At 43.8% G+C, this 24,267-nt stretch overlaps 1 protein-coding gene across 4 annotated transcripts in view; it reads right to left on the bottom strand.

The window, feature by feature from the left end:
- The window catches only part of CHRDL1 (chordin like 1), a 55,357-nt gene that overhangs the window by 5,849 nt on the left and 25,241 nt on the right, over nt 1-24,267 (bottom strand). For all 4 annotated transcript variants that reach the window (XM_043522688.1, XM_043522687.1, XM_037909421.2 and 1 more), the window contains 6 exons: nt 13,306-13,451; nt 11,884-11,977; nt 8,293-8,360; nt 5,496-5,670; nt 1,754-1,948; nt 114-281 (listed from right to left, as the gene is read on the bottom strand). In XM_043522688.1, the coding sequence (XP_043378623.1) occupies nt 114-281; nt 1,754-1,948; nt 5,496-5,670; nt 8,293-8,360; nt 11,884-11,977; nt 13,306-13,451 (846 nt within the window). The remainder of the gene's footprint in view (nt 1-113; nt 282-1,753; nt 1,949-5,495; nt 5,671-8,292; nt 8,361-11,883; nt 11,978-13,305; nt 13,452-24,267) is intronic.

The raw sequence follows: 24,267 nt of genomic DNA, 5'->3' as shown, positions 1-24,267 counted from the left end.
ATCTAAAGAATTGGAACAGCTATAAAGTCCTGAGTGGCAAGAATTTATAAATCTTTCCTGAGGTTATAAAAAGAAAAAAAGCACTATTTTAAGAGAGAACTTGATCTACTTACCTTTCCGAATTGTCCACACGTGTATTTCTATTTGAGGTGGCTTTTCTGTTTCCATTGCGATTTTTCTAATGGTTTCTCCTTCCTCCATGAAAACAGATTCATAGACAGGAAGCATCTCTTCACCGCAAAAGTAATCTTTGCCGTCAAAGCTCTGACTTGGCATCTCTTCTGTAAGCAAAACATGACACAGCTTTAATAATGTTCCTTGGACCTTACTAGATTCATGCTGCCCAACAAGTTCAGCTTAATTGTAGAGAGTTCCTCTGAAGTGGTCTTTCAAGTCCTTCTCCAACTGAGTCCAGACTACTTAGTGAAATTCTGTTTTGCTCTCCCTTTTTAATGCTCAGACCTGGTAACAATAAAACAATTTGGATTTTTATTTAGTATGTTTTATCTTACCACATACAAATCAGACTTCGAGAAAAGATCCTGCTTTTTTGATGGCTGTGGGTGAAGTTCGGGAGTTAGAGACTGATCTGAAACCTAGATAACAAATGATTTTCTTCTATAGCACTTGCATCCCAGGTTCTTAACCAGATTTTTCTGAGTGCCCTCATCTTCCATTGACTTCAAGAGGAGTTGTGGATGCTCAGCATGTCTACATGTCAGGCTCTCACAACTTCAGTTATTAACTGAATTAAGCCTCACAACCCTCCTGTGACGTAAAGTATCATCCCCTTTTTACACGTAAGATGATTGAGGCACAGGGCAGTTAAATGAGTCTCCTTCCATCACATGAGTCAGGGACACAGCTGGGACTTGACCTTAGCTCTCCTGTCTCCTAGTGCACTGAACCAGGCTCCCTTCTAATTAGCATTGCTAGCAGGTGCTTTGTGAGTGACTTATGCATGTGGCTCTGACACTCGTTTTCTCAGAGCATTTCTGCCAGTGCATTATAGAACTAAACACAAAAAGGGGCTAAATGTGTTGTGGGAAAATTTTAAAGGTATAGATGGGGGTTAGGCACCTGGCAAAACGTCATAAGAGAGGTTAGCAAATTTCTAAGTAGTTTGTTTGCTTTTCTTTACACATTTTTACTAATATCCTACAACAAGCTAATCAAGTGATTAGATTTCCCCACAATGCTATGATAAGCTGTCATAGCATTAGTGCTTATTCTAAGGATCCAGTTCCATTATTGGCACAAATAACGTTTTGACCAAAGCATTTAAATCTACCGCTATGTTTTGCAAAACAAAGCTTTATTTAGTACAGTAGTGTAAATGTCCCAAGCTAGAAAACAAATGGAAAGCTCTGTGAGGATTGTAAATGGGAAGGGAAGGGAGAATGAGAGAAGCTCCTTGAATTATTGTCTGGGAGATAATGCATCTCTAGTTGGTGGGGGGAGGGGAGGGGATATACTCTCTTCTGAAATAGATGTGCAAAAGTCACACTAATGCTAGAGAGAAGAAAAAGAGACCAGAAGGTGGGCCCAATCCTCGGTGCCCTCTACCTGTGGAAATGAAATGAATGAGATGGCTTGCAAGATTGGGTGCTAGATCTATTATCGGGCCCAGATTTCCCTCTAGACAAAATATAGCAACAGATAAGGTTGCTCATTTCATCAGGTGTCACTATGATCAAAAGACCAGTTAAAATCCAAAGCAAAAAGGCAGTCTGTGATCTATTCTGTGTTTTACCTGGACAGACTTTACAGCATTTTCCTTCTATTTTCTGAGGGTATTTGCAGGGGTATTGATCCGGACAATGAATTTTCTTACATTCTTGTTTGGTGATGTTGCAGGTACACAACACACACTCTACGATTCCAAAGGCCCGGAGATTAGGATGCCACGATTCACCATGTGAATATGTTTTTCCATTTGAAACGCAGACTAAAACAGGAGAGAGGAAGAAAATGAATATTCATTGTATGGTAGGGCCCCAGCAGGTCCATAGTTGAACTACAACCTCTGCCTTAGTGCATATACACTGGTTTGAGGCAATGTTGCATTCATGACATGGCTAACGGATACACCTCTGCTTGGAAGTATATTTTTCACAAGTGATTTCTGGCCCAGCCCTTCTCCCACTGACGTTAAGTTTTGTCATTTACTTCAAAGGGAACAGGATTGAACCTTTGATCACCTTTTTCTGTGCAATTTGGTCTAAATTCTGGCCTCACTTATCTGTGAGGGTGCCCTGGTATTTCAGTGAGCGAGATGGAATGCAGAATTTGACCACTCTCCTCCAGTGGGTGTCCATTTTTGTTGGAGATCATTTACTCCCACCAATTGGCTTTTATGATCTTAGCTCCTCATGCACACCCCACTCCTCTGAACTGGCTCCTGCCTCAGAATTTCAGCCTGCAACCAGAACAATATTCTAGTTGCCCTGTGAACCTTGCTTCTTTAAACATTTCATAAACATACTGAAAAATGCAGACTAACCAAAAAAGGTGAAAGAAAGGGCACTGTTTGATTTCAAAAAGCAGTAAAAATCAAGTTTGGATTTGCTGTAAATATTTCCAATTCTTCTAATATGCCATCATTTTGTATTAATGCTTTTATTTGTAAAATACGTTCTTCTTTTGCCTGTAACTTTCAAAAGCAATTTAATTTTTATCTGTAATCTTAAATTTACATCTAACTGGTAACAGATGTGAGCAACTGGCTTATGTGTTACTAAGTTACCAAGATTTATGGTGGGTGTTCTTCATAATGTATTGTCTTTCACGGGTGTTATACCATCATTTGGTTTAATAATTTATTACTTTTTAAACCCTTTCTTAAGAGCTGTTTTCATTTTAGAAGGGGAAACAGTTTTTTCTCATAAAAGCAAATGAAGTGTTCTCTGTATACAAAACATAATGATGAGAAAGAAAAGGGAAAATTTACATAAAATGGGATTAATCACTCTATTGTTATAATTAACCTTCTTACATGCTTTAGCAGTATATTTATACTTATGTTTATATCATTTTTTTCCTGCCAGAGAGCTCCAAATGCTTTACAAACATAAATTAAACCTCACAACTTCTCTGTACTGTAGTCAGGGATATGTTGACTATAGATACATTATCTCAATTTTGCAGATGGATAAACTGAGGCACAGAAAGGTTAAATAATTAGTCCAAAGTGACAGAAGAAGTCTGTAGTCACCATGAAAATAGAACCCTAGCTCCCAAATGGCCTGCTTTAACCACTGACTGCATAGAAATGTAATTCTGTATCCATGTAATGGCATCAAATCTGCAGGTCAGTATAACTATTTTGTTACATTTTATAAATCTAAAAATAATCTCAGGAAGCATGTGCATTAATTAATAACACACTCTAATTGCAGAGAACAAAAGAAAGGACATGGTCACCATTCTAATTTCCATTCCAGAGACCTCTTAGACTCTCTCTGGGCCACAAGCTCCTAAAGCTATCACTGACACTAAACTGTGCAGAGAAATGTGCTGTTCATTTGTCTGCTTTTTATTTGCTGAAACAAATCAGTTAGAAATTGCTTTGATGATGTCTTCATGTGTGAACTGGATGTCTGAGATATTGCACTGAGTGGAGATTCCTGCTCCTAGTTTCAGCATAAAACACTGACATGATCTGAATGTGTTTTCATGGTTGTTCAGGTGGATAATAAAGATCCTATGGCCAACATTCCTTCTGTTAGTTAATACCTTAAAAGATTAGTTGGCTATAACACAAAGGCTTTTAACTCTTGGTGGGACATTCCTGAGTGTACGCTACTCTGGGTTTTCTGTATAGTTGCTCTTCTATAGCGAATTCTTTTATTACTATTTGGGCCTGATCCTGCAGACCCTTATTCACTTAATGCATACTCTACCAGCTACACAAGTAACTCCGTTGAAATGTATAGGAATTGAGTGCACTCAGCACCTTGCAGCATCATGCCCTTTTGCCAGGACATAAAATCTGCTGCCCCTTTTAAATTGGGGATTTGGTGAGTCCAACCCTTTTTTCTTAGTATAATCCTTGAGGAACATGGCTTAGTCATGCTTCTATAAAGGTTTTCCATATGAGCTTGAGGTCCTAATGTTCCCATAATGTAATAAGGCTCTCAGAGGCTTAAAGAGATATTATGTTATGTTACTGGAATGCCTCTAGCTCTCAGTGCTTTGTTTTACATATATCTTTGATATGAAGTATTGTATTGATCTCTGAAAAACAGAATAAAAGTTAAATGGGGGGGGGGGGTGGAACTGCTGGCCCGAACACTAGGTAACAGCTTTGTTCAACACAGATGTAAAGGGAGAAGCTCCTCATCGCTCATAGGTGGGATACTTTCTACCAAGGAGATAGCTCAGTAAGTCTTGGCAGTAGAGTCTACTGGTAACGTAGTAGGGGTTTGTCGCCTGAGATTTCTGAGATAGCTTAAACACATGCCACTTGCATTCACACAGGTTATCAAATAGGAGAAAGCATGAAGAAAATAACCAAAAGTAGACTTTTCCATTCTCTGGATGCTAGACCAATCAGTGTGTGAATTTAGCAGCAGATCTAAAGGCATTGACAGTGGTGTCAGCTGCTCACCTTCCTAGTCCCAACAGAATAAAGTGGTCTTTATATAGTGTGATACAGCATGGCCAGAAGGCAGCAGGATGAGGAGAAGCCTTATTCCCTGTAGAGGGAAGAAAGGTTTCTATAGATTAATTAAAAACACCTGAAGCCAATTAGAGCACCTGAAGTTAGTCACCAGATAAAAACCTCCTGCTTCAATCAGCCAGGGGAAGGAGTTGGAGCAGAGAGCAGTTTGGAGGAGTTGAAGTAGAGGAGAGTTTGGAGAAGTGCTGTGGCTGGCTAGAAGACCAAGACCCTAGGTAAAGAGACACCCGGCTTGTGCAGAGAGAGAGGGCAGGAAGCCCACAAGCTGAACAGCAGGAGAGGGAAGTAGCCCAGGGGAAGGAAGCACTAGTTCAAGTGGTTTACCACTATCCCTAGGGCCCCTGGGCTGGAACCCGGAGTAGAAGGTGGGTCTGGGTTCCTCCCTCTCCACTACCCTTCTCTGGGTTACTAGTGGGACAGTAAATATCCTAGTTCAGGGGCAGGAAACTGCACCCTGAACTCCTCCCCAAGAAGAGGAAGTGCGGGACCCATCATAATCGTACAGGCAATTTGCCACAATAATTTCATGTAATATAGATTCTCGAAGTTCTTTAGAAAGCAATATGGTAGTGCCTATGCGTTGCCTATGTATGGGCAAATGCAGCAGTCACTATAGGCTCAGACACAATTGCCCCCAGCCAAGATAACTCTCCTAATGTTATATCTTTGCTGTCTTACTGTACTTTTACTTTCTGACTTGCAAGGTTCAATCATTTGCAAAGGGTCTCCCCCTTCATATACTAAAAATTCTTTGAGAGCTATAAATGGCTGAGACCCCACTCAGAGTGGTATTGCTAAAAGGACTTCTCTTTACCTCGTCCGTGCTTATGCTTGTTGTTGATGACGATCTGTACTATAGTTCCTGAGGCTTGCTGGGGGTCAGGTAGGACTCCACGGTTACTCCTGCCACTGGAAAATCGTGGAATATTGACCACCTGTCTAGTGGAGCTGGGTGACAGGTCGTAATGGGAGCGATGGTATGAATGCCTCTGTGTGGAGACAGAAGGAACAGGAATGTAAATGTTTCATTCAAGTAAAGCAATTGGAGAGCTGAACTTTGTGTGTAAACTGTCTGAATTAAGGCTCCCTGTGCAGTCAGTGTGAGTTTTGCCACTGTCAGTGAGGTGCTAAATTTCAAGATTCGCTTCTTCCTTGCTGGAGAGAGACTCATGCAGGTGCTTGAGATTAACCTGTGTTAAACTGCAGGTATTTGACCCCAGGAGTTCTAGCCTTCTGCATCCAAACTGCTTTTTACAGCATCCCTGAATATGGACCAAGTATAGTCAATATGTAAAATGATCAGATGCTGCCTGCCCTCCTGCTTCTCATTTCACTGTAGATGCCGGAGCCACAGACACTCGTAAGGCCAGATGCAACCACTGTTGCTCCGGATGAGCAGCACCTTGTTGGAATCTATCTCTAAGTCCATCAGCTGGGAAGCCTTGACAGATTTGTAGGTGAAAATAGCCCTGTGCCGTGACTCTGTTTTTCAAAACAAAGCACCATGGTTATGTTGGGGGATTCTTTTCCAAAAATACCCAAAGGCATGACTGAAGATTGTTTGTTAAAATAGTACTCTTACAAGGCATGTATTTATTTTGTGCTCCAAATGCTTAAAAATGCCAGGTGCTCTCTCCAAATTGTGTTATAAAAATCAACGCTGCCAGACTGAATTATAGATGGTTAATCTTCACCCTGGAGGCAATAAAGCTGCACCATAGATTGATCTAGCCCCTGGAGTGAATTTGTACCCCTCAGGCATGATAACTGGAAAATAAGTGTGTTACTACTGTTGGAAAGCAGTGTTCACATGGCAGACAAACCATTTATTCAGGTATGGTATGCACAAGTATCTGATCCAAAGTCTGCAGGAGTCAGTGGGGGTCATTCCATTGGCTTTGGATCAGGCCTTAGCTGCACATGTTCATTCAGTAAAGTACAAGAGAATAAGTAAAATCTCTAACAAGATCCAGAGACAGCCTGGGTCATCCACATGTGTCCTAGTGGCGATGCAGACACAGGGTTGGAGTCTCCTTTGCCTTGCACCTGCTGTGGTTATTGACAAGGTGGCTGCAATATGCTACCGTTCTCGTTGGGTAGCAATCTGCACTCATTCTGTAGCAGCAGAGGTGAAAGTAAGCCAGTCCGGTGTATCGGTAAGAGCCGGTACACCGTGCCGGACCAGACCAGCTTCCCCAGGCTGGCGATTTAAAGGGCTGGGGCTCCCTGCAGTGGCAGGAGCCCCGGGCCCTTTAAAGCACCACCCGAGCCCTGTCGCCGCCACCCCGGGGCTCGGGCAGCCGGGCTCGGGCAGCAATTTAAAGGGCCCGGAGCGCCACTGCAGTAGCAGTGGCTGGAACCCCAGGCCCTTTAAATCGCCCCTGGGGCTCCCAGCTCCCTCTGCACCTGGCTCCCTCTGCAGCTGGGAGCTCTGGGGGTGATTTAAAGGGCCTGGGGGCCCTTTAAATCTTTAAAGGCCTCGCCTCTTCTGGTTGAGACCACTCCTCTTCCGGTTGAGGCTACGCCCCCGGCTCAGGACTCCGGTGTACCGGTAAGTCCTTTTAAGTTACTTTCACCCCTGTGTAGCAGTGCAAGGTACCTGACTAAACAAGGTGCAGAGCAATGAAGAGTCACACCCATTCGCTGGGTGTATCTTCTTATAATGTGGCATTTTGTTCTACTGTTGTAACTATTGAATACTGGCAGATATAATAGTATCCAAACAGCTACAGCGTATGAAATATGGCCTATATATTGCTAAGTATTTACTTGGTATTAGCAATGATGAATTTTCCAACATTCTTACTGCTCTACAGGCTGTTGCTGAGTCAGGTGCCACAGAAATGGATATAGAATTTTTGTCTGGCAACAAAATACACTGTGAACCACAGAAAATAAACAACGTTGCCCCCTTTCTCTGGTGCTAGCTTTTTTTTTAACAAAGGACACTGGATTTTTTTCTAACAATCATTAATTGTGGGAGATGTTAGACATCTTCTGATCACGGGCTGCCATCTCAACAGTGCATGAACCACACATGATTTTAGAAGGAAAAATAGGATATAATAGTGAAAGAGGAGGAGACGGGATAGCGAAGTGGGAAAGAGGGATTATGGAAAGAACAGGCATGACAAATTGGTACCTAGGAAACTGAAAACAAAGTATCCTTTTGTAAGAGACATGCCCATTCTGCCCACATGAACTCTAATTGCTCACTCTGTAGTGCCCTTGGCTCCCAAGCAGCACCTTTTAGCTCATGAGACCTGACATGTGAAGTGTACTTTATTGGTTTCAGAACATACTATGCAAGTTTGTCTAGGGGGACACCACGTTTGGAGCCCCTCTCCCAGCCAGGCCCTAATCTATCACAAGAGAACTTTTGTCTGTCATTTCTTCAAGATCATCAAAGATTTTCAGCTGGGTACAAAGAGCTAAAGACAAACAGAGGAAGATTCAGTGGAAAAAGGTATTGTCCCTAGTATGAATTTTTCTGCCTGATATTCCGATGCCAAGGCAGAACCGGTGAAGAGTTAGAGTAATCATCTCCTTTTACTTGTGTGTGACTGGCTCGGTAGGAAAATGGGTTTTCTCATTACACAGGGCACACTTACGGCTTCTCTGTTGGCCGGTTGCCGGAAGATATCCCCATCAGAATGTTCCCATGATAATTCTCCATCTCCTGTATGTGAGGTAAAACCATCCGTTATGGGAGTAATTGTGCAATGCCTTAGACATGCCTATGAGAATTCTTTACAGCTGAATGAGACCAAAGACTGAGGCAGAGCTAGTGAGGTCATATCGTACTAAGATACCATTACTTTTACAAAACATATTTATCATTTGTATCACAGAAGCTCCCATCCTGGGCAAAGAATCCATCATGGAACAAAAAGACAGTGCCCGAGTACAAAGAGCTTACAATCTATGTGACATTTTCCTAGTCTGCTATGAAGTATTAGCCTCAGTCAATACTAAACTACACTTATCATATAAAGAACAAAGTACATTTTTGTGTTGCTTTGTCCTTAAGTGTTTTTTCCCCTTTTTGCTTACTATCGAATTCACAAAATTTGATAACTCAGCGTATTTCCCAAATATTATTCTGAACCGATAAGGTTCTTTTAAAAAAACATCCAACACTCTGCCACTGAAATTATTTTAAAAATAGATGCAACAGTCACTTTTAATGCATTACTCCCTGGACACACAGACAGGAGGGAGCCAGGTGCGGTAACATATATCTGGCTATATGAGAAGGACTGGCTCTAATGTCAGGCAGCAGATTCCTGTACCTGTAGCCAACAATCATGAACTGTACAGCTCTGCTTTTGACATAGACCAGTGGTTTTCAACCTGTGGTCTGTGGACACCTGGGGGTCCGCAGACTGCTTAAGATTTCCAAAGGGGTCCACAACCCCATTTGAAGATTTTTAGAGGCCCACAAATGAAAAGAAATTGAAAACCACTGACGTATACAAACAGCCAGGAGAAGGAGTACAGGTAGGTAGCCCTCTTCCCCAGGATAGGGCTCATATCATTTAGGATGCTCATAACAAAGAAGTAAACACAAGGAGGAAATGTTGACTTGTGTGTTAGAAGAATGTTTGTGGAATCAGAGATACTGTCTGAGGCCAAGAGCTCTGGAAACTCCCTAGAAGTGGGGTGGGAGCACCAGCACCCAAACCTTGGCCCAACCCCCCTGCTCTGCCTCTTCCCCCTGAGGCCCCGCCTGCTGCTTGCTCATCGCCGCCCCTTCCCTCCCATTGCTCACCCTTAAGGCAGGTCAAAATGGGAAGGCATAGCCCTCCCACTTTTAAAAGTGATGGGGCCATGGTCCCCTGACCCTCCCTGTTCTGGCACCCCTGGCTGAGGCACTTGCCATTTGTGCACTGTGATGTAGGAGGAATTAAAATGCTTTAGAGAAGCAACGAGAGGAACTTCAGAGCAAGGCTTTGGCCCCTCAAAACCCAACACCATGATCTGGGGGAATTTAGAAATGTAAACGAAAAATCTCGGCTTCCATTAAAGTCTTTGTAAAGACAGCTTTAGAAATGTAAACTTCTACAAGCCAGTGTGCGCTGATCACTGGTACTGAGGGGGAACAATGATGGAATGGAATCTGTTATATTTGAGCGGAGGATGTGGCACCAAAACAATGCTTAGACTGATATTTAATTGTTTAAAAACATGTAAGGATGACTTACAGGAATGGGGCAGGAGGGTTATCTGCTTTGGAGATAGATTTGGAATTGAACACCCCCAAACTTTGGTGTTTAGATCTGTCTTTTATTATATGTGTTATGTAATGTAAGCTTTATATTGGCCCCAAATTTGCACCACAGAAGTCAATGGTAGCAGCATGTGCCCCCAAATCAGCTGGACTTTATGGCTTGGAGCCATCTCTAGTCAGTATAAAAAGGACTAATTTGAAAATGCAGGGGGCTTTTAAGTGTTCTGTTCATAAGTTACTAATATTCTTTGTCCTTACAGGGAGTAGAAATTAACTAACAGATCCTTCTCCCTGAGGCTGTGCTCATATATCTTTATGCAAACGAATTGCTCAGACTTGTGCTTCATAAGAATCGCAGGGGAAGGATAAATCAGCATGTGTCAGATTGAAAAGGACAAGGTTAGTTAGAAAGGAAATGTTACTTTCAAGAAAGTTTTATAAATAATGAAGCATTTTAAAAACCACTATGCAAACGTAGAGAGTCTTTTCAAAGGCCATTGCAGGCTCTGAATCTCCTTTACCACAAAACCTGTCTTGCCTAATGCCTCCCACATCTGGCCCTGAATTTCCTACTTCTGATTCACTTTTTTCTCTCAAGTGACTGTCCTCTTCTGTTTTAGGTGGCTGACTTTTCCAGTGTCATCTTAGTGCACTGCGTAACTAAGGCACGATGCTTTGTGCTTTGAAACTCAGTTTGATTTTTGTAATTATAATGGGTCTGTTCCAAATCCAAGTCACCATATAAAGTAAAATTATGTGCTACCAGCCCGGGCAACTAAAAATAGCTATCAGGGAACAGAGACCAGGAACCAGCTGATTAGCTAATGTTTATTTTATTGCACACTCAACATATTGAATGTTAAATGGTAATTTGTTAGATCGCCTGCCATGAGACAAAGACCATCACCTTTGCCTGTCTGAGTGAAGAAAGCTTCAAATCCAAGGTGCCTAATAAAATGTTTCTACGTTTAGTGGCTAAAAACATAAGAAGCAGCAGCATGGGCTACTGGGTAGGGGACTGGACTGGAACTCTGGAAACCTGGGTTCTGTGCCTGAGTTGTCCCTGGCTGACTTGCTGTGTTCACCAGTGTGTGCCTCAGTTTCCCCTCCCCCTCTTCTTGGCTGTATAGAATGTAAGCTCCTTAGGGCAGTATCTGTCCCTCCCTATATGTTGGTGCAGTGTCTAGTACTGTAGGCACAAATGAACTACAAATAATATAAATGCTCCTTAATTTTCCAAGTAACAGTACTGAGCTCTAAGGGTCAGATAGTTAGACATGTAGACCCCTAAGAACACAGGCACCTAGTGGGATTTTCTAAGTGCCTAACTCCCATTGATTTCAATAGGAGTTAGGCACCTAGGCACTTCTGAAAATCCCACTAAGTGATTATTTGCATCTTTAGGCAGCTATGTACCTTTAAAAATCTGGTCCATATTCCAATGGTGGGTGACACAGAAGCCCCAATATAAACATATAGGTAAGATACAACTATAAAGAAGGCCTCACCTGCAAAATTTGGAGGCCCAGATTTACGGTTTTGACCTTCTCTAGAATTAAGTTCCCTGTGTGTATGTGAGGGCTGCTTTGGGACCTAACATAGACTTGCTAATAAAATACCAGAGATACCTGAATGTAGATTGGCACTTAATTTACTTGGGGGAATCGATTGTATCCTAAGAACTGAGTTATCTGTTTCTTTTTATGAGGAGAGCAAGTCTGGGCACTTGCAGGATATATACATATTCCTATTTCAAAGCTCATCTACCAGAGAGGTGGCAGATATTTTAATGTTTCAACTCATTATCGTAACATTGCTTCTGCTGTATTAATTGCTTGTTTCAATTTAGGAAAACAAAACAAAAAATGATACATCTGCTGAAATACAATGTTTAATGTCCAAACTCCCTCTGCAATGGGTGAATGTGGCATGCTTGCAGACAGTATCCTTTTGATTACGTAGCAGATTTTACCTCTGCAAACTGGGCAGCAGGACTCCGGAACAGAAACTGGGAAAGAGCATGTTAATTTAGGGCAAGTCTTCAGGCCACAATACACGTTCCCTTCCTGCCATTAAAAACAAAGACAATTAAGAAATGGTTTCTGCATTGATTCATATGATACTATGCATTTACATTTGGGGCTTATCTTCACTACCAGGGAGATAAACACTGCTGCAATTGATGCAGCGGGTGTCGATTTAGCGGGTCTAGTGAAGACCCGCTAAATCGACAGCAGAGCTCTTGCCGGTCGACTCCAGTACTCACCTTACTCTTCTTTGAGAGGTGAAGTCGACGGGAGAGTGCCTCCCATTGATGCAGCGCCGTGTAGACACCACAGTAAGTTGACCTAAGCTACGTCGACTTATTCATGTAGCTGGAGTAGTGTAATTTAGGTCGATGTACCCCAAGTAGTGAAGACAAGCCCTTATACAGATTTGAATCTGGCTCTGTACATCTACATACGTGCCACTCTGGCATCTAGAAACAGGATATTGCACTGAAGAGTATTCCTTAACTGTCTTTCTAAAAACACAAAATATTTACAAAACATTGTACAGAATATAGTGCTCAGGAAATGTACCTAACATACCAGGAGACTCAATCCACAGGAGAGGTACAACATGGGCATTGCCACAGTGCAAGCTCCCCACTCACTGCCCCACCGATGAGTTTCAGCCTTGACCTGGAGGGACTGCATTTAGCAGTGACCCAGTAGCGTAATCTCCAAGTCCATTCACTGGTTGACCTGTTGGGCCAGATGGCTACCGAGATGGTTCCTTAAGACTAAATTTGCTGGTGACTTGATCAAATGAAGGTCCAAATGTGGCCAATGTTTGTCCAGGAAGAGGTGGATAGACTGAACCGATTTCAGTTCAGAGTGGCTCTGAACAGCCACCGGAGGGTGACAACTATTGGTCACTGCAATTTGAATTGATGACCGAGTGGGTTAAAGTTCTATGGCCCATTGTCAGTCCCATGAGCCATCCAGTTCCCGCTTGTCGGAATCTTTACTGAATTCAGAATAATTTCTGGCCTCTTTTAGAGAGCCAGTGTTGAACTGTCCATAGTCTGGTTGACATAAAACTATATATACTCCAAGTAGCAATATTCTACCTGCCACCTAACTACTTTAAGTATGTGGAGTGTGGGCTCATGTACAGAGTGTTCACAACAGGGTAGATTTTGTCTGTGTTTGGACTAGGAGGCAGAATGGCATTTACCTGGGGCTGCATACCGGCTCTGAATATGCTTTTATATGTCACTGTTTGCTCCTGACTTTCAGCCTGCACTGCCCAGGTACTACTGTACATTAGTTAAGGTTCAATAGGCTGGTCTCCTAGCAAAGAGGATCTAGCAAAGCATACAGCAGGGCTCAATGAAATTATTACTTACTGAGCAGCTGCACTGAGCACACTGGTTGGGTTGCCTATTCTGAAAAAGCCCTTCTGCCACAAACATTTCCCCGTGCTGGTAGGCGGTGCCATTGTATTCGCAGGATTTCCCAGTGATTTTACTGCTTATGGAGAAAAGTGAATCCTCTGGAACAAAAGAGAAAAAAAACCATTTCATTAAAAAAATAATTCACAAGTTGCTCAATAATGGGTGTCGACAACTGGGGACTTTGGGGGGCTAAATTGCATTAATAAATAAAAGGAACACTGAGTTTTTGGAACAGAAGCTTGTTTATGACTTTATTGAAAGTGGGCAAATTTAGTCATGGTACAAAACTACTCATTACAGCAGTATTAAGCAGCTATTTTATTTTTTTACTTTAGAACCATATTTTTAAAAAAAAAAAAAAAAAGCTGTCTCTGTCCCTGTTAATCTTTGCAGACCTATAGTCAAAATGCACTAGCAGCATTGAAGGAGGTGTGTCACGGCTTTGCTAATCACACTGTAGCGTTTGCCCGCTAGTGGGACGGGTGGCCACGGTTAGGAACTGACTTAGCACAGGTTATGTTGTATGTAAGGTTTTTCTAGAGCTGGCTAAATATCTAATTCTTCGGTTCACTGGCAATTAAAAAAAAATGTGTCTTCAAGTTGACCCAAAAGAAAACTTAGAGGAAAAGTGGGGGGAGGAGGAGGGGGTGTGTTCATTTCAAGTCAAATGAAATGTTTCATTTTAGGTAAAATGAAACATTTCATTTCAATTTTGAGGATTTTTTAATAGTTTTTAACAATAAAATTGAAGGAAATTTCAAAACACCTTGTGATATGTTTCAATCAATCCAAATCTGTGTGTGTGTGTGTGTGTGTGTGTGTGTGTGTGTATATATATATATATATATAGGTGAAAACATGTTTTGAACAAAAAAATCACCCAGTTCTGGTTTCTCCTTTCGGGAGAACCAATATTATTTGCATTGTGGTAGTGCCCAGGAGCCCCAGGGATGGACCAGCACCCCATTTGCTAGGTTCTGTACAAACACAGAACAAAGAGACAGACCCTGCCCCGAAGAGCTTACAAGCTTAGCATACGAATCCACATTAGCAAGGAAGTATAAAGAACTATGTTAGCAACCTGTGCTATAGCTTACCTTTACCTGTTTGCCTCTACATGAGGGAATAACACTGCTCTAATGCGCTGTTAGGCAAAATCATGTTGTCTACCCTGTGCAATGAAGTCATGGTAGAACTCTGCTACCAGCAAATATGCCCAAACATAGTTGTACCTTGGAAGGCTCTGTTTCCAGTGGCTTCCATGCTTGCCTTTTCCCCTAGCATTGGCCACGGCTGTCAAAGTGACACATTTCATCTGAACTAAATGCGCACAGTTTTGTTAAAGCTGATGTTTGGTTGCATGCAACTTATTTTCTGATATTCAAATTAGCCCATTAAATTTGCATAGAACATCACATACAGAGCTGCCCAGAACTTGGCAGCCATGACCCAGTTCTAGGCCCTGCTGCCTCAGCTCAGCAGAGTTATTGGCCAGGTTTTCTTCTATGGCCTGGCTTCTGTGCCAACTCCACCCCAACCTCAGCTCTAGTGAAAACAGATTAGGGCTGCTCTAACTAATGCCTGTTGACAAAATTCCCAAAGGGGTTGTCCTCCAGCTTGCGAATATCTGGAGTGTGCCATGGTCAGGGCTACGGGCTATGATTGATGTGTTCCTGATGGGACTCCCTGATCTCAGAGGAATCCTCATTTAGGGAGCTGTGGGCAGTTTCTGCTCACTTTGTGCTGCCTGAGTGGAGTGGGGCTGTGACTCTGACACTATCCATTTACATTTGTCATTCTAGCATTCAGAAATGGGCACAGGCATTTTTAAGCAGGAGCTCCTTAGAAATAACAGTGCAGCGATTGTTCTCTGGAGCCAGAGAATCACTTCAGATTTCAAGGAATGCAGCTGACGTTTCACTTGGTGGGTTTGGGGTTTCACATAAGAGGAAACCTGAGCTGCAACATCATGTTTTGCTGTAGCATGTTAATATCTGCCAGATCGTTTCATATAAAAACCTTTCCAAAATTAGTATGTCATCAAAGAATGTAGTTTTTTTAGCTGAGCACTCAACCAAAGGAGTGAGAGTTTTTAGACGACAGGCATTGGATTTAAACTCTGATATTGAGAGTCCTCCATAAAAGAGTTTGTTTTGGTATGCTGGCACCATTGCATATTAATAATCTTTTCAACATGGGGTAAATTAGTAAATGTCAAATAGGAATGTACTGTGTGTACAAACCTCAACATTTTAAGGTCTGGTGTGTTAGTGCAGGACCTACTGCTATGACAAAGGGAAATGGAGGAGGGAGGAGAAGCTATGTAAGACAAAGCACTAGAGGATTTAGTGCTCTTAAATGACCCTTTGTACTTCATGTACACTGAGTATCTTTTTAGGAGATGTGTTCGCTATTTGCATTTCCACTCTGTGAAAGGCCACAGCTTGCATTTATTTCAGCTCCACAAATGGCGCCCTGTGATAATGTAAAAGCAAAAGGGAACTGCATGGCTGAAGCATGGATACTAAATCCCATGCAAACCTCCAATCTTTCTCCTTACTGATCTTTCAACATACTCAAGTTTTATGTCCTTGACATGCTTTATGATGGATGACATGTATGGTTAGGTGGAAACTCCTCTTGGTCAGCAATATTCAACAGTTCAGGAGCAGAATTTTCATTTGTCCATATTCTGGTACCTATTATTAATATACTTCAGACACAAAAGGTAAATCAGTCTCTTGATTGTAATTCTGAAACAGAAGAGTCTCTTCCAAAACCTGCTGCTGCTAGAAGTACTGTCTTGGTGGATGCTGATCAGCACTGGCTTCTATTTCTACTCTGGGAGATGCTGTTGCTTCCAGCTACTTGTACCATATTGGGCCAGTGTAGGAGCATTTACAATATCTGGAGCCAAGAAATAAAACTCAGTTTCCTACCAGAAGAAAGAGAACTGCCAGTGTAGAAAATCACCAGGTTCTGTACATGTCCAGAGCACAGAAAGTAGAACCCTGCTTAATAAATAAATAAATAAATAAATGGAAAACAGGATCTGAATTCTCAATCACTAGCTTGCTAAGGCACTGTAAGAAGGGAAGAAACAACTAAAACCTTAAAGTTTGAAAGGTAGATGATAATGGCTAGTGGCCTCTTTTAGAGGACTATATATGCCTCTGGCAGAAGGGACCCTCTCAGATATAGGAGAGATGTCACTGAAAAGTGGGTGTCAAACGTAAGGAAAAATGTAGAACGGGGGAAGCCTATTACTGTACAGTCCACTGTACCTTTAAAATTGTTTATATTTGAAACTTTCATACAGAGTTACATCTTACATTGTAAATAACACACAGCTATGACAAAACCCATGCTGATCCAGGAGATGTGGCACTTTGATTGTGGCACTTTGTTAATTTGTTAATATGTATTCTGGAGTAGTTCTCTCTAATTAGACACAATCCTTGAAATTCTTAAGAATAATCACTCAAGCCAAAATTCGGTGTTGTCTCATGGTACATAGACACCAGACAAAGCACAGCCAGCAGGACTGCAGTGCAGAAGAAGGCTACTGGGGACTCTGCCTCTTCCAAAAAGTTATGCAGCAATAGCTCCAGGGGCCCTCTGCAATTGACCTCATGGTGAGCATGAAAATGTAGCTAAAGCCTTCTGAGGGATAGATCCACATATTAGTAGCATACGCAGCTTTCCGTGGGGAATGAATGGCCCACATGCTTCTGACCTGAGCAGCTTTCCTGGCTATACAACAGCCCTGGCATGTAGCACTCCATGCACTTGTAACATCAACAGAATTTGCAAGAGCTGGCCCCAATCTAGATACAAGCCATGTGTTCATGTTGCCTCTGCAGCACATTGCTGTGTCCATTTGGGAAGTTGTTTTCTAGGCACCTGCCCATAGTCTGCAGTTTGCAAAGAATAATGCATGCACGAGATCCCTGTAACTTTTTCAGAGTGAGAAAGAGTGTTGGATGTAGTGAATAAATTTTACTTCAGACAACTTATATCCAGTAAGTAAGATTGCTAAATAAAATCACCATCAACCCTCAAAACATTGAATTATGGTCCCTAATTATGTTTTTTTTAGGAGGTGGAAGGGACGACTTTCTTTGTAAGGTAGTTTCTTCTTCTGAAAGAAGATTGTCTCTTACATGCAGGTCCATAGAACTATTGTGGAGGCCCTGCAGTATCTCAGGAAGGCAGCAGGTGGAGGAAATCACTCTGCAACGGACAAACCTGAAAATTGCATTGCCTCACTAGTGAGTCTAGAGACCCAAGTGCAGACTGAGGGTATGTCTACACTGGCAGAGTTACATCGCCGACAGTTACAGCGGCCGCTCAGAAAGCGCTGAAGGGAAACCACTGTTGTATGTTCACACTGTCGGCTGCCTGCGCAATCGCGTGTTCACACTTGCGGCACTTGCAGTGGTATTCAGAGCGGTGCACTCTGGGCAGCTATCCCACAGAGCATCTCTTCCTCTTCTGACACTAAGAGTTGTGGGAAGGCAGAGGGGGTCGCAGGGCATCCTGGGTCCTGTCCCAATGCCCCGTGATGCATTGCTTCACATCCCAGCAATCCCTGTACTTCTGTCTGCATTTGGCGCCATCTTTCAACGGTTTGTGTATTGCGCGCTCTGCCTCTTCCGTCTGCAGGAATGGATCCCGCACTGCTGACCAATATGCTGCTCACTCTCACTAACATGTCATGAGTGGCAGTGGAGTTATTCCTTAAACTACAAAGGCAAGAGGAGCTTGACATTGATCTCGTCATGCGTAGTAGCTATGACACGAGATTGTTTGTGGCATTCACGGAGGTGCTGACCACAGTGGAACATTGCTTTTGGGCTTGGGAAACAAGCACTGAGTGTGGGATCACATCGTGGCGCATGTCTGGGATGACGAGTCGTGGCTACAGAACTTTGGGATGAGGAAAGCCACATTCTGGGACTATGTGATGAGCTCGCCCCAGCCCTGCAGTGCAAGGACACGAGACTGAGAGTGGCCCTGTCATTGGAGAAGCGTGTGGCAATTGCACTGTGGAAGCTACTGCTACTGATCGGTTGCTAACCAATTCAGAGGGGGAAGGTCGACCATTGGACATGTGTTGACAGAAGTGTGCAGGGCCATTAATCACATCCTACTCGAAAAGACCGTGACTCCGGATAACGTGTGTGACATTGTGGATGGCTTTGCACAAATGGGCTTCCCTAATTGCGGAGGGGCGATAGATGGCACGCATATTCCAATTCTAGCACCAGACCACCTAGCCACCGAGTACATTAATCGGAAGGGGTATTTCTCTATGGTTCTCCAGGCGCTTGTGGATCACTGTGGGCATTTCACGGACATTAACATAGGCTGTGTTAATGATGCATGACGCACACATCTTTTGGAACACTGGCCTGTTCAGGAAGCTGCAAGCAAGGACTTTCTTCCTAGACCAGAAGATCACTGTAGGGGAAGTGCCCATTGTGATCCTGGGAGACCCCGCCTAGCCCTTAATGCCGTGGCTTAAGAAGCCATACATGGGGCACCTTGACAGCAGCAAGGAGCAGTTCAACAACAGGCTGAGCAAGTGCAGAATGACTGAGTGTGCTTTTGGATGTTTAAAGGGCTGCTGGCGCTGCCTATATGGGAGGCTGGACTTGGCCAATGAGAATATTCCTATGCTTATAGCCGTGTGCTGTATGCTCCATAATATTTGTGAAGGGAAGGGGGAAAGCTTCACTCAGGGCTGGACCACTGAGGCTCAGTGCCTGGAGGCTGAATTTGAACAGTCAGAGACCAGGGCTATTAGAGGGCGCAGCAGGGGGCCATAAGGATCAGGGATGCTTTGAGGCAGCAATTTGAAGCTGAAAACCACTAGTATTTGTTGCTATGCTTGGGGAGTGCAGTGCTTATAATGCTAGGAGGTGATTGGTGCAGATGATGCACTATGAAGGTTTAAGAAAATCGCCTGTTGCTTTGCAGGGCTCTCTTTGCTTTCAATTAATGGAATAAAGATTGCTTTCAAACCAAAACAATTCTTTTATTAAAAAACAACAACTGGAGGAGAGAGACAAAAAAACACAGCAGCACCGTAGGGGATGGGGGAAGGGAGGGTCCCAGGAGGAGATGGGGTCCCGGGATGGTTAAAGATTTGTGTATGTCCAGGGATCATATGCAACCTTGTCCTTTGGAGTACAGTGCAGCAGGTACTGTACTTCAGCAGGGCTAAACTGCAGAGGGATGGGTGTTGAGTGCAGTGGGTCCTGGGTCCGCAGGGCTAGACTGTGACAGGGCAGGAGTGGAATGCAGCGGGCACAGACTGGAGCCAGGAGGTTGATAAGAGTGTGTTGGTGATGTCTGGGGAGGCGCATGGGAAAGAGTTTTGCGACAGCAGATGCAGGGGAGGGTGGGCATGGAGCTTTTCGGTTTGCAGTGCTAGTAGCGCCTGGAGCGTGTCTGCTTGGTGCTCCATACTGTTTAACAGCCATGCCGTGGCTTTGTTCTGGTGCGCCATGTTCTCCTTTCAATCCCTCTTCTCACTGTCCTGCCACTCTTTCAATTCTTATTTTTCGGCTGCGGAGTGCATCATGACATCACACAGAAAGTCCTCTTTAGTTCTTCGTGGCTGCTTTCTAATTCTGTGCAGCCGTTCAGCCAACGATAACAAAGAAGGAGGCTGGGCTCCCAAGGTCATAGCTGTGAAGCCAAAATGCAACATTTTACAGAAGCAGTATTGTGTGCAACACACAGACCACTGATTAAGTGATTTAAAACCCAGCCGCTGTTCACATACTTGTCACTAACTGGCTGACCCCAGGCAAGCACACATGAGCAAGACCCCCAAAATGGTGAGTAACCACGGGAGCAGGGGAAATCATTGTTCCAGGACCATACTGTACACTGGGCACGTAGCTCTTAGGTAGACCCAGCACTGTAGGGTAGGCTTTATAATCATTACTGTCCCCACATTTTCCACTGGCTGTGTTCATTATGGAAGATCTCTCGATGTGGAGGATGAGCAGGGAATCAAGGGAGGATCTTCTCCACGACTGCGGCTTCTGCCCTGGCCCTTATGCGGCTCACCTGTGTGCAGCAATGGTCCGTCCCCTCTCTCCCCTGCAGTGATGGTAGAGTGGCATGGGAAAGTTACCTTTAATGGGGCAAGAAACAAAGCAGCTCTGCCAAAGAACCTGCGGCAGCGGATTGTCCAGTATCTCCATGAACGTTTCAAGGAGATCTGAGGCAGATTCCCATGAAGTGAAGGAGTCAAGCAACACCCTGTTCCGCTGCTCAGACTAGGCAGACACAAGCCTGCTTTCTGAAACGCTCCTGCCCCCAAAAACTTGCTTCAGAGATTCCCAAAATCAAAGCCACTTACCAGGGGCCTCCTCTCCTGTTTGCACTTCACCAAGCTCTGACAGCTGTGACTGGCTAGCCTCCTCTGGGGTAGAGAAGAGCTCCTGGCTGCATGCATCTCTGACCTCCGAGTTGTCCTCTTCCTCTGGGTACCCCTCCCCCTCCACATCCTTGTCCAAGATTTCCTCCTGGCTCGGTTCACTCTCGACTGGCACGCGACCACTGAAGTAGCCACAGTGGCATTCACAGTGGAGGTGGGGTTGGCCCCGAGTATCATGTCCAGCTCTTGGTAGAAGTGGCAGCTCGTGGGTGCAACACCGGAACAGCAGTCTTGTGGAAGGTGTTCCGTAGCTCCTTCACTTTGACCCTGCACTGCAGTGTGTCCCAGTCACGGCCCCTTTCTGTCATGCATCGTGAAATCTGTCCATAGGTAACATAGTTCCTACGGCTGGAGTGCAGCTGGGGCTGCACAGCCTCCTCTCCCCAAATGCTGATGAGGTCCAGCAGCTTGGCATTGCTCCAAGCGGGGGATCGCCTGGTTTGTGGAGCAGGCATAGCCACCTGGAAAGATGCGCTGAGACCACTGCACACGTCACCGAGCAAACAGGAAGGGGAATTTTAAAATTCACAAGGAATGTATGGGGTGGGGATGACAGTTGGTCACCTGAGGGCAGGGCAGTAGAGGTCAAACCGATGACCAGAGAGGCGAGAACAGGCATTGTGGGACACCTCCTGGAGGCCAGCTGCAGTGCTGTAATCGACCAGGGTGTCTACACTGGCACCGCAGCACTGTAGACCCGGCACAGAAAGCCGTACGCCTCTCGTCGGCGTGGTTTTTTAACAGCTCTGCAACAGCGCAGTTTCTGCGCACGAAGTGGCTTGGCAGTGCGTGCACCTCGGGAGTTACAGTGCCCAAAGCTGCTTTACTGCACAGAAACTTGCCAGTGTAGACAAGGCCTGAGAAGCAACAGTAGCTGCCTTTGTATCTGGAGGAAAGTAGGCAGGTCAGAGGAGAGAGGGACCCAGCATTCAAACAGGAAGCTAACACTGTATCTAATCTCAATCCGGACCACGTTTTTCCAACACCACGGGCTTGGCTTTCATCTGAAAACCAGTCCACAGTCAATGCGGTTTCCAGGCTAATTAAAATGAGTAGATGTCTCTGACTGATGCACAAAGTATGGAAGGGCAAGGCAGGGTGGGGACAGAAGGGAAGGCTGTGAAGTGATGAGATGATGGACCCCTCTGCAACTCCAGCTTGCTTCCTCTAATCTCTGTTCTCGACTCAGAATTAAGACTTCTGTTAATTCCATACTGCATCGCATGATACTCTCTTCTGTCTATTAGAGCTGAAGCAAAGAGGACAAGAAACTGAATGAGATCATCGGGAACACATTTAGTGACTGCATGGGATGGCCCTCTCCGCTCAGCACAAAACCAGCATGGGCATAGTGGTATCTTGGTATCCAGGTCTTAATAGTACTTCAGTTGGGAACTGAATTATTTGCCCCAGGAAGATCTTTACATAGTCTAGAGCCTGTGCCTTGTCCAACTCTCTGGTACAACTGCAAGTGCATGAATATTCTCTTCTCCAAATGGTGCTATCCGATATACTGCTCAGCCATACATCCCAGTAGATCATTTCACACACCTGTATTTCTCCTTAGATCAACCAAAGAAGTTAGGCCTGTAAGAGAGAAGCCATAACACACACTCCTTTGTGTGCCTATGAAAGCCTGTTAGGATTTATGACATAGGTTGAAGTCCTCCCCTGCTTTGAGGGCTTAAGTGGTTCATAAGTCTTGTGCTGACCATAGAAGGGAGAATATGACCGTATGTCTATGGCTCTGATCATGCACGTGCTTATCTCTTAGCATGAGTAGTCCTAGTGACTTCAATGGGACTAGTTAGATGCTTGAGATTAAGGTTGGGAATGAGGAGTTGCAGCATCGGGGCCTACATTGCTACGACTGCAACAAAAGACATAAAATTGAATGTTTGAGACTGCATGAAAGTGTATGTTCCTCTACAAAAACAGCATCTGTCTAAAACTGTAAGGAGGCTTTGTTTATACTGTATGTCTATACATAACTTCAGTCTGGTGCAATTTCTCTCTCCCTCTTTCCTCGTGTGGGATTGCCTTTTGGATACTAAAATGTGCCTTCATATTTTTTTCTATGTGCCTAATTAGAGGGCTTCAGATTCCTTCCTGATATCCTATTCTCCTGCAGAATGTGAACTTAGAGTGATTATGGCTAATTTTAGTAAGTGCCAGTTTGTATTTTGGAAGAACTTGGCATGAATGTCGATATCAGCATGTGTTGTTCCATACTTCAGTAGAGATGTGTGAGAATTGGATTAGATTAATTAGCTGCAGAGATATAGTACTGCATATAGCCCATATCTGTGAACTCTGTTTCCTAATAAGGATTGCTCTCACAGCTTTGCATGGCATTTAATGGTGTTGGATATCGTTGTAGTAATTAGCTGCTTATGGAAAGTACCAGGTAAATCATCTATGTAAATCCTCTTAATGAAATGGGTTCATTCTGAATCCTCCTTTGTCAGCTCCCATAGTATCAGGGCAGGGGAAGTGAAGCATGGAGGGTAAAGTGTTTTATAGCATCAATGGAAAGGAAGTGTCTTTGCTCCCAGGGTTGACAGCCATCCTCTAAGGGTCCAGTCCTGCATTACTGAAGTGAATGAGCAATGCATGGTTTTGCCTGTGACTTCAGTGGTATCAGGATCCGGCTCTTAATTAGCAAGATTACCAATATTTATCTGTTGGTAATTGTGTTAGTGTTAGATAATGCTAAGAGGATAAGATGTGTGACCAGGCTTAATATCTTAATTTGGAAATAAATTTACCTTGAAAACTGATTTAAAGCCTGCACCTACCTATAGGACTATAGGTTTAGAGATAGGCGGCAGAGTGTGCTGCCATATCAAAATGTTCTGTTGGCTTCAAATATTCTTTTTTTTTTTTAAAGGAGAAAATTAAGACTTCCACTAAAATAAATGAATTCACAAATATCAATGTTCTTCTTCTGCAAACTTTGACTTTCAGTCAGTACTAATCTAGATACCAACATGCCATATATACTGGGCATGAAATCCTGGCCCACTGAAGTCAAGCAAAACTCCCTTCAACTTCAATGGGGCCAACATTTCACCCTAGATTCTTATCATAACTACAATATGTTTTGTTAAAATCCATGTAAAGGGATGAAACCACTGATCTGTATTAGGGAAGTGCACACAATTCAACATCATGGGTGTGACCGTTCAACCTGACAGTGTCATATGAATCCAAAGGTGAAAAACAAATACAAAGGGTTGTCTCCTCCCTTCCACTTATACAAGCAAAGGGAACTTAAGAAAGGTGGAGCTCCCACTTCGTGAAAGGAAAGGGGACAGTGCATGATGACTGCTTCTTCCTGGGATCATCTAGAACAATGGTTTTCAAACTGGGTTGCAACCCAGTACTGGGTTGCGGAATGGAAGGCACTGGGTTGTGGCAGCTCTGGTCAGTACTGCTGACCGGGCCATTAAAAGTCC

The sequence above is a fragment of the Chelonia mydas genome, chromosome 9, assembly GCF_015237465.2.
Source record: "Chelonia mydas isolate rCheMyd1 chromosome 9, rCheMyd1.pri.v2, whole genome shotgun sequence".
NCBI lineage: Eukaryota > Metazoa > Chordata > Testudines > Cheloniidae > Chelonia > Chelonia mydas.
The sequence above is the reverse complement of the archived record's forward strand: the minus strand, read 5'-3'. Positions and strand labels throughout refer to the sequence as shown.